We start from the raw sequence: 13,244 nt of genomic DNA, 5'->3' as shown, positions 1-13,244 counted from the left end.
GTATGTTTCTTTCCCAGACTATAGGAAACACACATATCAGGCAGCAGCGATATAGGAAGATGCTGAAAGGCATCATCTCATACTGCACGGGAGAAGGCAATGGTAAAACCCTCCAGTATTCTACCAAAGACAACCACAGGGCTCTGTGGTTCCCAAAAGTCAACACCAACTCCACGGCACACTTTACCTTTACAAATATGTTTTAAAAAATAAATAGATAAATGTCTGAAAATAGAAGAGATTCCCTACCTATCACCATTTATTTGCCAGTTGTTCTGTGCAACCCAGGGAGACTGGATACAGTACTGATGTATCAGATTATGGTCAAGAGCAAAGCCAACGGAGATGACTGGAAGTGGAAGGGCACACTGAGCCACGGGGGCAGCTACAGCTAGTTATCCCAATTAAAGTGAAGCCAAATTAGGAGGGAATATGATTCACAAACATTTTAAAGTCACCTCAAAAGCCCCCTGAAAGTTTACCAGTTTGAGGGAGGGAATGTGTTGACATATGCTGAAGCAACCAGGTAATCCCCCTTCTTCTTGTTCTGAATTGGCAGGCAAAGAAATACTATCAAACACTGAGCACAAAACCAGGAAGAGCTGCAGCCAGGTGATCCTCCCTCCATTCAGGCTGAGGGCCAAGAAACAGGTGATACTGAGGCTATTCCCACGATCTCCCAAAAGCAGGCTAAGAGAGCCCAGCTAGCCATGTTAAATCCCCCTCCCCTCAAACGAGGTTAACTTCCGTTCACCTTATTTTTGTGCACGTGTGTCGCTGCGGCGCATGGTGACACATGAGTAGACCCCCAGCGAGGAGTGCAAACAGCCTCTCGGGCTCAGGGGTCTCTCCAGGATGCCCCACGCACTCGCGCAGGGCATCCTGGAACTTCCAGGGGCTGCACAGCCCCCGCTGCCTCCATGATGGAGCCGGTAGCCTTGTGGGTGGCCAATCTGGCCGCCCAGCTACAAGCAGCTGCTCATCTGCGGGGAGAGCGGGCTAAGCCCACTCTCCCCGCAGAACCTCATCAGGTGCTTTGCACATGTCATATGAAGCGCCTCAGTGACTTTCTAATGATGGGTTTGTTGTTTTCTATTGTGGATATGTGGTTGGAATCCTGAGAGACTTAGCAAAATTCTTGTGGGTTGCAGAACTTCCACTTCCATGGTGACCCAGGAATGTGCAGAGGTCTCCTACCCCTAAGCTGATGCAGATCAGCCAGCACCATAATCTGCAGCTCACTCTGCACAAATGGTACCTGCCGTTATCGCTTCTGGGTTTCCCCATTTTTAGTTTTAATGTCTTTTTCCAGAGATCTATGAGGATGCTCCATGTGGCACAAAATATTTACGTCGCTTCTGAAGAAAGCAGGGCAGCAAGAGTTTTACAACAGCCATGAGGATGTTTGCATCTAACTTCTAACTTTCTTGGGATATATCCCAGTGGTATATTCCTGCTATTATGGAGATTCTACTTCTTAAGTCGGTGCTGTTTAGCTGCTTCACTGGACTCTTCTGCTATCACCATCCAGACCTCTCTCTGAGTGGGAAAAGATCTACCTACAGAAAACCAAATTTCATAGTAATTTTAGCAGATGATATTGGATGGGGAGACCTTGGAGCCAACTGGGGTGTGAGAAAAGACACTCCTAACTTGGATAAGATGGCAATAGAAGGAATGAGGTAAGCTCAAACCAATATTCAGCATCTGTTTTTCTAATTCCTGTTGATTTGCAAAGGAAGTAGAACTGGGATGAGGCATAAACAGTCCATAACCCAATGACACTGAAAGAAGATACATTATTTCCAACCATAATTAGAAGAACAGAACGATGCAACCTGTGTGTATCCATTAATGGATGGGTATCTTGCAGCAACCAAGGTTATTTTACACACACCAGCCAGTTTATTTCCCCTCTGTTTTCATCCATATTGACGATGACTTCCAAAGCTGCTGTTTCTGCATTTTTTTCCAATCCAGTCATCAAAATGGTTGCCTAGCTAATAAAAATCATCTCATGTATTTAATAAAATCCAGTGTTTACACTAATCAGGAGACATTTTGCTTGAATTTTTAATCTTGTGTTTCTAATAACTATGTTTCCTAGTCACGTTTTCAGCCTTCTACTATAGCTACAAAACATTTTAATACCAAGATTCTCCCTTTTAATGAATGGTTGTGTTTTTAGGGTGGACAAACTCTGTAATATCCCAAAAGTTTATAGCTCCTCAAAATACGTCAGCACTGGCTTGTACAACCTGTCCAGACAAATTTTCAGTTGAGGAGGCAAGATAGCAACAATGATTGGTACCTTCTGTTGCCTACTGTGTACATTTTTTATCCTGTGCTGTCCATCTTGAATGCATTCATTTCATACCATTGCAGCACATACACAAACCCCAAGGAGCTGCTGATCAAAAGTCTTAGTTCATTAGCCAGCTATCTTCAATCACAGCACACATAAGAGTCCTAGTGGATCAGGTCCATCAAATCCAACATCTTGTTTTCCACAGTGGCCAACTAATGTCCCTGGGGAAACCCACAAGCTGGTCACAAAGGCAGATAACCCTCCTCTGGTGTTGTTCCCCAGCAACCGGGATTCAGTGGCATCCAACTTCTGAACATGGGGGCTCTGTATAGCTGTCATGGCTGATATCCATGGATGGGCCTATCCTCGATGAATTTATCTAATCCACTTTTAAAGTCCCTTTTTACAATCCACCTTTAAAGGGAATTGCATGTAATTTATTAATTAAGTCATCTTAAGGCAGTGGCCCTTATCACATCTTGTGGCATTGAATTCCATAACTTCATTATGTGTTGTGTGAAGAAATACTTCCTTTGGTCAGTCCTGAATCTATTGCCTAATCAATTTCATTGGATAATACCATATTTTTCTAGGGATACAAGCGGGTGGAGTGGTCTCCCTGTTGTGTCTCTGTCCACTTTTTCTATACCATTCTTCGTTTTGTACATCTCTGTCATGTCCTTCCTTAGTTTTCCTTTTTCTAAATTAAAAAAAGCCCAAACACTTTAGCTTTTCCTCATAAGGTTGGGATCTCCCAACCTTTTGGTCATTTTGGTAGCCCCTGTTTTGCACTTTGCCCAGCTCTAAATCTACAATGGAGTATCAAGAACGGTGCATAAGATTCCAAATTTAATTTAATTTATTTAACTAACATATTTTATACTGTCCAAAACTTGTGTCTCTGGGTGGTTTACAATTAAAATCATTTAGATATTAAAATCAAACAATTAAAATCATTTAAACATTAAAATCAGTTAAACCCAACATTAAAAGTATTAAAACTATTATTATTATTATTATTATTATTATTAATTCGATTTCTATACCGCCCTTCCAAAAATGGCTCAGGGCGGTTTACACAGAGAGAGAATAAATAAATAAGATGGCTCCCTGTCCCCAAAGGGCTCACATTCTAAAAAACAAAACACAAGATAGACACCAGCAACAGTCACTGGAGGTACTGTGCTAGAGGTGGATAGGGCCAGTTACTCTCCCCCGGCTAAATAAAAAGAATCACCACGGTAAAAGTATACAATATACATACATTTAATTAAAAGCCTGGGTGAATCTTCAGTGACTTTTTAAAATCTGCCAGAGATGGGGAGGCTATTATTTCAACAGGGAGCGCATTCCAAAGCCCAGGGACAGCAATGGAGAAGGCCCGTCCCAGACAAGCTGGTGGCAACCGCAGACGAACCTCTCCAAACGATCTTAATGGGTGAGGGGCTCATGGTGAAGAAGACGTTCTCTTAAATACCCAGGGCCTAAGCTGTTTAGGGCTTAATAGGTCGTAACTAGCACCTTGTATTTTGCTCGGAAACTTATTGGCAACCAGTGTTGCTCTTTCAGCACAGGAGTAATATGGTCTCTCCTAGATGACCCAGAGACCAACCTGGCTGCAGCAATCTGTACCAACTGCAGTTTCCAGACTATGTACAAAGGCAGCCCCACATAGAGCACATTGCAATAGTCCAGCCTGGCGGTTACCAGCATATGTACCACTGTTCTGAGGTCGTTCAGCTCAAGAAACGGACGCAGCTGGTGTATCAGCCAAACCTGATAAAAAGCACCTCTGGCCACCGCCTCAACCTGGGACACCAGGGAGATGTTCGGACCCAGAAGCACCCCCAGACTGTGTTTCTGTTCCTTCTGGGGGAGTGTGACCCCATCCAGAACCAGCAGATCAAAATTGTCTCTCGAGTTCTGACCCTGCACAATAAGTACCTCCATCTTATCTGGATTCAGCCTCAGTTTTTTTAAATCCCTCTTCCAGCCCATCACCACCTCCAGGCAGGCATTTAAGGAGGTTATGCCTTCTACTGATGATGCTGACATGGAGAAATAGATTTGAGTTTCATCAGCATACTGATAACACCCTGTACCAAATCTCCTGATGATCATTCCCAGAGGTTTCATGTAGATGTTAAACAACTTTGGAGACAATATGGAGCCTTGGGGGATACCATAGGAAAGTTCAGATTTTGAAGAACAGTTTCCAAGAGACACCATCTTGAATCTGCCCATTAGGTAGGAGCAGAACCACTGCAAAGCCGTGCCTCCCACCTGCAATCCCCTCAGATGTTACAGAAGGATACTATGGTCAATAGTATTGAAGGCTGTTGAGAGATCCAAAAGGACCAACATAGTCTCACTCCCTCTTTCTATTCCCAATTGGAGATCATCCATCAGGCTGACCAAGGCAGTCATGGGTGCACCATAGATTTGCATAAAGGCATTACAATAGGTTGTTTCCAGAGCAAGTGCATCCTGATAAGGTTCAACTGAAATTAATGGGACTTAAGTTGTCATGATTCACTTGGCTCCATTGATTTCATTGGTGCTTATTCAGAATTCATTTTCTTTAAATACAACCAAATACTGACAACTTTATTTTCAATTTATTTCCTAATCATCCTCAAAATGGATTTTGCCTTTTTCACAACTGCCACACTCCGAGTTGATATTTTCATGGAGCTATACCCGAAGATCTCTTTTCTGGTTAGTCACAGCCAGTTCAGACCCGCCACTGCGCACCCCCCCCCCCGCCAACAATATATGTGAAATTAGGATGTTTTGCCCTAATGTACAACTCTTTGCAGTTATCCGCATTAGATCTCATTTGCCACTTTGTTGCCCATTCACCAGTTTGGAGAGATTCCTTTGAAGCTCCTGGATAATTAGGTGTCCTCTGCAAAATTAAAACTCCCTCCTTAAAGCATCCATGAAATAATTTGGCCAAGCACAGATAGCATCTGGTTTTTCAAAGCCATTCAACAGACTAGAGCATAATAGAAAAGCAATAGTTTAATTCAGAGCACAAAGCTCTTTGCTTCTTGTACATGCATAGCATTCATTGACATGCTACTAGAAGGTATAAAGTGATTTACGTACCATATCAACCCGAATATGAGACAACTTTAAGATTAAGACAACCCTTAAAAAATGTGGTTAAAACAGAGGTTATACCTGTATTTATTCAAAAGGAAAAATACTCTGAATTTAAGACAACCCCTAATTTCTAACATCAAAGAACTTGAGGAAAAACCTAATCTTGGATTCAGGTAAATACAGTACATCATGTCAGTAATCTGTTTTATAACAAACCTGTATTATTATATACATTTATTATTCTACCCATATTGTGGTTGAGGGAGAGAGTGACTTGCCTAAGCCCACCCAGTAGGTTTGTGGTTGAGATGAGATTTTGAACCAGGGGTTTCCTAGTTCATACTTTTAGCCCCTGTGTTACACTGACTCTCCCTGAATGACAAGGAGTCTGTAGTACTAGTCTAATCAAATATTCTCACGCCTTAAACAGGCTAATCTGTAACTGATGAAGCTCCAGCATAATTCCTTTACATTTACAGTAAGTAAGTTTATTTTTGTAACCACAGGTCATAACACAAATATTAAAGCACAATAAAATAACATAAAACATAAAATATAATAGCTAATACATCATGCTTAAAGAAAAACAGATGACAATAAGAATAAAAACATAACAACTAGCTAAGCAACATGCATGAAAGTGAAAAGAGATCTAATCCTAAATACCTAACTGTCGTTACAACTCCCATGGGTACAACTTGAAGAGAGCTAATCCTGGAACTACAATTTAGCAGGACTATCAGATCTAGTTCTCTTCCTAATTTTAAGAGAGGTGGCACTTGATAACCCATCTGCCAGTAAGTAATTAACACATTCTGTTTCAGAACCCGTGAATTTATCAATAATCTGATCGTGTTTTTCTCTTATTGTTCCATAAAAGAGTAGTGCAAGACATTATGTTTAATGTCTTCCATTTGCCCCTGGTGACAAGGGCAGAGATGCTGTTCCAAGGGCACATTGTGCAATCTACCCTCAAGATATGTTGAGGGCATCATTTGAAAATGTAAACTGGTAAATGCCTTCCTTAGTGGTGCGCTGGTGAGGTTGAGTAGGTACTGAGAAGTGGATCTGTTTAATGTTGGACCAAACCAGCATCTCAACTGGCAATCCTGCTCAAGGAATCAATCATTAATTCCCCCCCACCCCCAGGACTTAAGTTCCTCTAGTGAAGGCAGAGAGTACATTAGTAGAATATAAGATAGCACATCTGCCCACTGATTCCCCTTGGTAGTGCCAATAGCATGATTTAACTAGATGGTCTTCTGAAAGGTGGTCAGGTTTCTTAAAATATTTTAGTACTATCAGATGGACTCTAACAGAGATTGAGGGAAGCTCCGTCTCCATTCTTAGATGCGAAGCAGAGGTGCCTGGGGGAGGGCCCAGAATTTCCTTCACTCACTTTCATATTCTGCCCCCAAATCTCTGCCCCATACAAAAGCTGTGGAACTACTTTGCCCTGAAATATTTTGAGTGCAGGGCTATTAATCTAATCCCCTCCCTCCAGAGGAGAGCAATTTTGAAATGATCACTACTGTATGTTGTGCAATTAATAGGGCTGTATTAAGATGGACTGACCAAGATAAAGATTTCTGAAAGGAGACACCCAAATATTTAAAGAAAGGGCATTGCTCTGTTTGCTTAGTGTTAATTGTCCACCTGTGTTTGATTCTACTGATACCAAAAACTACCACTTTTGATTTATCGTCGTTGATCCTCAACTTCTCCTCTTTGCAGTAATTGGCCAATCTGACCAGCATTCTTCTAAACCCAATTTCAACACAAGATAGAAGTGCCATATCATCAGCGTACATCAAGATCAAGACTTTATGCCCATTAAATGAGGGGGAGAAGAATTTCTGACTGCATGGCCTATACTATATCATTTATATAAAAAATAAATTAAAAGGGGGCCAACAGCCCTGACTGACTCCTCTGTTTAATAAAATAGGGTCAGATAGTGATCCTTGTTGACCCAGCTATCTTTCAGTGTCAGTCTTCTTATGTTTTCCCCACAGTCTAGATCTATCATTAGAGTCAAAGGCTGATGAAAGGTCAATAAACGCAACATAAAGGTGTTTCAATGAGCATATATTTCTGGATCAAGGCCTTCAAGGTGATACAGTGATCTATTGTGCTATGACCCCCTACTGAAGCCTGCCTGCTCTGGGTGAAACAATTTTGTCATAACTGTCCAATCCTGTAACTTGTTTAAAAGGCATCAAGTGTATAATTTGGAGGATACATTCAGGAGGCTGATTAGACAGTAAATAGAAGGCTACTGCTCATTGCCTTTTTTGTATTTTGGATAAATAATACTTTTATTCCAGTTTGGGGGGCGGGACCACACAGGTGTTATCAATTTTAGAGAAGAGCTCCATAATACCCAAAACAAAAAAGCTCTCCCCCATCTAGCCCTTAGGCTTCTGAAATGAAGATACTTTGGCTGTGAGCTCAGGTGTGTCCCCCACTTTTTTTAACTGGGAACCAATTTCTGAGGTAAACATGTACTCAGAAGTACCTTATTCCTCAATTCTAGATGCATGGAAGCCCCCCTGGGTTTCTGTTTTGCACCTGCTTCCAACTGCTGGACCTGCATTCTAGTAAATAAACAGAGTAATTTCCAGAAGCCTAAAGACTGCCCACTCCTATTATTGTATTTCAGAATAGAACCCCACCCCCACATGAAGTAATCACCCCCCCCACACACACACACCCTTGAATAATCCTGGCGGCTTGCTTTTGTATCTTTTGTATCCACTTCTGTCGTTTCACTTGCAAATAGACTGCACTTCATGCTGGTTTGCATAATAAAATGTTTGACAGCTGTATTTGTATGGAAGCTGAAAGCATAAAAGAGATGTCTTTGATAAATGGGAACTCCTGTATGGGGTGGGGTGGGGTGCAGGGTTATTACTGTTGTGTGCTAGTTCAAATGTTAAAACAGAACATTGAAAAAAATCTTCTCTTTACAGATTTAAATTATTACAGCCTATTGCAACCAAAGAAACCACAATACACATGCATGTAGACATAAAAGTAATGTGGCAAGCTTTTTTCATTTATGCATTTTTATTATAATAGTTGTATCCTGCCATCCTATTGTCATTTCAAGCCAGCTCACAGTCAAATAGCTAAAATATTAAAACACAACATATCAAACAGCAACAACAAAGTAACAACATAAAGGGAGCAGGGTCCAGCCTGTTCCAGAAAAAAAAAACACACCTGAGAAAGGCAACTCAGAGGGCAGCCAAGATCGTCTGGGAAGGGAAATGTTTTTTGCCTGCTGTTGGAAGGCCGGCAGTGAAGGGGCGGACCACGATTTCCCCAGAAGAGAGTCGTAAGGCCTTAGCACCACTGTGGGAAGGCCATGATCTGAGTAACCTCCCACTACACCTCAGACGACAAGAGACACTGAAGCAGATCTTAATGAATGGGTTGGTTGATGTGACAGATGGTGGACCCTTTATATATGTTGTGTTGACGTAACCAAAAGCCCACAAGGCCAGGCATCTAATGAGGCAAGGCAGGTAGGGTTGATTGGGATACAACATCATGAAGAACTTCATGGGACACCTTGATCCCACAACAACCAGAGAGCTCTTAAATACTTTGGAGCTCGGTCTACCCCTGCTTGGTGCTGCCTCTGTTCTTGGGGAGCAACAGCCTTAAAAGGGCAGCCCCTGGAGTCTGGCACTCCTCCTCCCCACTAGCTAATCCTGTCTCACCTGTCGCCAGCACTGGCATGCAGATGTCAGGGAGAGTGGATGGAAGGGGAGGAGCCAACTCCCCTGGGTACCATCTCAGAGGTCTCAGGCCCTATGTGGTGTGGTCTTGAGGGGCTCCATCTCCCTGGTGTCAGGGCCCAGGGCTGAGTTGTGTGCTTCTTTGGGATCAGACTTGGAGTCACAAGGGCAAGGGTCATGATAGGTTGTAACAACCAAACTCTTAATAAACTAGATGTTCAGAGTTGTCTTCAAAAAGGTGATGGTAATGATGTGTCATTTCCCCCTGCATATTCTTCACATAGTTTCCTTTAATCTCTTCACTGTTGTTGTTTGTAAGTGTTTTAAATTCTAGATTGACTGTTAACTTCTTTCTTCAAAGTGGAATGTGAATGCTCTGTGAAATCTAATTGCCTGCCCTCCACATGATGCTGGTTACCAAGAACCTCAAGTTTGTGTTTTGGTGCCTCTCTCTAAAGTCCTCAGGTCTCTAATCCTGTCAAAGTCTTCAAAGATCTCACTGGAATCCATTATGGTTTAGCTGTATTAAGAACAACACATCCCCATTCACTAGCCCCCATGACACATGGGTTTCTTTTGGACAGTGAGCACCTCCAAGTTAATGAGGAAGAAGCATGGCACTTCAGAAGCAAACCAGTCTCATTCTGAGCCAGTCTGGTTACAGAACGGGTTTTCAAGGGGAGATTGGATAACTTCAGTCTGGCTGAAAAGATCATACAATAATTGGGAAATTTGATAAAGATCTCCTCGTGCAAAATGAGCAGCATTCACATCACCTGATCTTGTTTTTACTCAAGTGAGCATGTGCAGCTATCATATAATGAGTCAAATTATTGATGAATCTAATTCGCTGAGGCACTTCACACAACATGTGTGAAGCGTCAGACGGGGTTTGGCGGGCAGAGTAGACTTAGCCTGCTTTCCTCGCAGATGATCAAACCCTTTGCTAACTACCAGCTCCATCATGGAGCCTGTGGGGATCGGAAGTCTCAGGATGCCCCGCACAAGTGTGCAGGGCATTCTGGGGGGAACCCCGACACTGGGAGGCTGCTTGTGCTGCCCTTTCCCAAAAAAGGGAAGCAGCATGGTGTAGTGGTTAGAGTGCTGGACTAGGACCGGGGAGACCCGAGTTCAGATCCCCATTCAGCCATGATACCTGCTGGGCAACTCTGGGCCAGTCACTTCTCTTTCAGCCTAACCTACTTCACAGGGTTGTTGTGAGGAGAAATTTAACTATGTACACTGCTCTGGGCCTCTTGGAGGAAGAGCGGAATATAAATATAAAAGAAGGAGGAATTAGGCAGGCTAGCTGCATTGGAACCACCAGGCTCATGGGCGAGCCTGGTGGTTCCAACGATCACTAGAAAGCGGGCTAGGCTCCCTTAGCCCACTTTCTAGTGATCATGGAAATAGGCTCAGTATGTAGCTAGATCAGTAACTATTGACTATCCAATGGCTCTCCAGGGTCTCTGGCAGGGGATTTCCCCCATAACTTTTTACCTGGTCATAGAATCCTAGAATGCTATAGTTGGAAGGTACCTCAGTAGTCTTCTAGTCCAACCTTGGTGGAGAGCCGGTCTTGTGTTAGGGGGCATGAATTGCTAAGCAGGGCTCAGCTTGGTTTGCATTTGGATGGGTGACTGCATGTGAGCACTGTCTGCTGTAAGATATCCTTCTTAGGGGATAGGGCCATAGCTCAGTGGTAGATGCAAGAGGTCACAGATGCAGTCCCCTGGCATCTCCAGGAAGCTTTTCATATGGGGCTTTTGAAGCCCTTTAACTCACATCTCCTCCAGAATGGAGAGGGGGGGGTAGTCACATATCAGCTAGATTTACCCCAAAATCCCTGTGAGTTATCGGGGAGCAGTTCACACACAATTTGGTTTTTTCATTGTGCATTAGAGTATAGCCTGATTTATATCCAGGGTAAAAAACCCTTACAATTTGTGTCATTTTTTGGGACAACTTTGGGTTCGCAGTAAAACCTCCCCATAAACTCGTAGTAAAACTTGCTGTGTGTAAAAGCCCCAGGCGGGGTTGGGAGAGACTCCTGCCTGGAACCTTGGAGAGCCACTGCCAGTCAGTGTAGATTGTCCTGAGTTAGATGGACCGATGGTCTGATAAGGACGTCGTCCTATGTTCCTCTATTCCTAACCCCCTGCTCAGGGCAAAAAACTGCTACAGTGCTCCTGACAATTGGCCATTCAGTGCAAGACAGATTATTCCAGGGTGAAACAGTTCTTACAGTGAAGAAATTCCTCCTAATATTTATTCCTCCTGCACCTACTTCTTTATCATTTCAAACCATTGGTTCTAGTCCTGCCCTCAGCAGCAACTGAGTACCAGTCAGGGACATACCAAGGTTAGAGTGGACCTGGAGATGAGATTTTAAAATGGGCCCCTCACTACCTTCCTCTCCTTCTCCTGGCCCCATGTCTCTACTGCAGAAGTACATTAAGGGCATACTGTATGTAATATAGTGTAGCAGATTAACAGAGGACAGGAGACTACAGTTACAAGGTGTAAACAACAGCAGAACCAAATAATAAAACAGTATCAGCTTTGTGAAATATAAGGGGGCAATTCATACTTGCTACCACAAGACCAGCTCTCCTCCCCTTCCGTGGGTTCCAAAGGAAGCTTCTGTTCCAAGCATAACAAATTTTGTCAGGGCTGTAGCATGGCGGGATTTAACAACAACAACAACAATAACAACAACAACGACATTTTTCATTTGGAAAAGGTAGGTGAAGGGATATTCAGGCAAACCAGTTTAAAATTAGTAAACAATCCAGGTTGCTAGGCTAGCTCCACTCTTCCCAACCCTCAAGTATTGTGAGCCATTCTGAGAGCAAGGAATATTTGTTTGAGAACTTGTTTGGTTGAAAAACAATTGAATATATTTTCAACCACCACCGAACCAACCAATAAACTCCCTGCCATCACCCCCTCTTTCCTTTCCACAGAAAGGAAAATGACTCATTGCAAGTTCTGAGGGGAAGATCACATGGGTCAGGACACAGAGGGAAGAACCCAATCATTTAAACTCATTTTTAAAAAGTTAAAAAGAGCTCAGGCACAAACAAGGGCTTGCGGGGGGCGGGGACACAGACATATAAAGGGAGGCTTTCAATTGGGGGTAGAATCTCTCTCTCTCTCTCTCTCTCTCTCTCTCTCTCTCTCTCTCTCTCTCACACACACACACACACACACACACACACACACACACACACATCGGGGGGAAACACACACCCACACTCACATACGCTTTATGCCTTTCCTTTCTCTGCTGCTGCAACTGTTCTCCTCCCAACTGACAAAAGAGAAATTGGGAGTCAAAGAGAACCTGCTTAGGGGGTGGGGGTGGGCTGCAGCTCAGTTGTGGGAGAAAGAGAAACTTTTGAGGTGCAAGGCCTGCTATTGCCCACACTCCTGGCTACAGGACTGGCAGAGAGGGCAAGGACTGGCCTTGGGGCCCCCTCAGAGGCTGTGGGCCAGGAGACATTTGTCTCCCTTTGTCTTATTGATGGTATGCCCCTGTTACCAGTCCATCCCTTATTTTATGTGATGCTTTAACTGGATGTTTATTGTTGTTGTTTTATATACTGTTTTTCAAGAGGAAAAAAGTTATCAAAGAGGAAAAATGTTATCAAAGTGACAGCAAAAAGTATGAGAAAATACTTTTTTACATGGCTCTCTGTCCCAAAGCATTCACAGTCTAAACACGCACACAACCCTAGCATCAGCCTCAGGCAGCGATGCTATGCTGGGCTGAATAGGGACAGTTGCTCTCCCCTTGCTAGTTATAAGCAACCCACCACTGAAAGGTGCTTCTTTTGCCCAGTTAGCAGCAGATATTTCCATGAATCTGGGACTTGCTGCATGCCAAGCATGTGCTCTGCCACTGAGCTACAGCTTCTTCTCTGTGAATCACCCAGTGTGCTGGCTACCCACATGGTGCTTGCTACCCACAATCTTGAACTAGGGTGGATGACATAATCACAAACCTTGCTGTTGAGGTGTCCCTGTGTGCCACTCACTACAGTTGTACCAAAACTGATTCAGATTGGTTAAGCAGTCCA

The 13,244-nt window shown here is 43.3% G+C and overlaps 1 protein-coding gene across 40 annotated transcripts in view; it reads left to right on the top strand.

Annotated features, from left to right (window-relative positions):
- The window catches only part of ARSG (arylsulfatase G), a 196,321-nt gene that overhangs the window by 62,307 nt on the left and 120,770 nt on the right, over positions 1 to 13,244 (top strand). For 34 of the 40 annotated variants that reach the window (XR_008314763.1, XR_008314762.1, XR_008314764.1 and 31 more), the window contains 2 exons: positions 560 to 651; positions 1,313 to 1,682. Coding sequence is in view for 36 of the 40 variants with exons in the window: in XM_053288923.1 (XP_053144898.1) it covers positions 1,462 to 1,682 (221 nt within the window). In the remaining 4 variants the exon portion in view is untranslated. The remainder of the gene's footprint in view (positions 1 to 559; positions 652 to 1,312; positions 1,683 to 13,244) is intronic. The other 6 variants (XM_053288951.1, XM_053288949.1, XM_053288950.1 and 3 more) reach the window with 1 other exon arrangement.

This window comes from Hemicordylus capensis, chromosome 2 (assembly GCF_027244095.1).
Source record: "Hemicordylus capensis ecotype Gifberg chromosome 2, rHemCap1.1.pri, whole genome shotgun sequence".
Taxonomy (NCBI): domain Eukaryota; kingdom Metazoa; phylum Chordata; class Lepidosauria; order Squamata; family Cordylidae; genus Hemicordylus; species Hemicordylus capensis.
The sequence above is the reverse complement of the archived record's forward strand: the minus strand, read 5'-3'. Positions and strand labels throughout refer to the sequence as shown.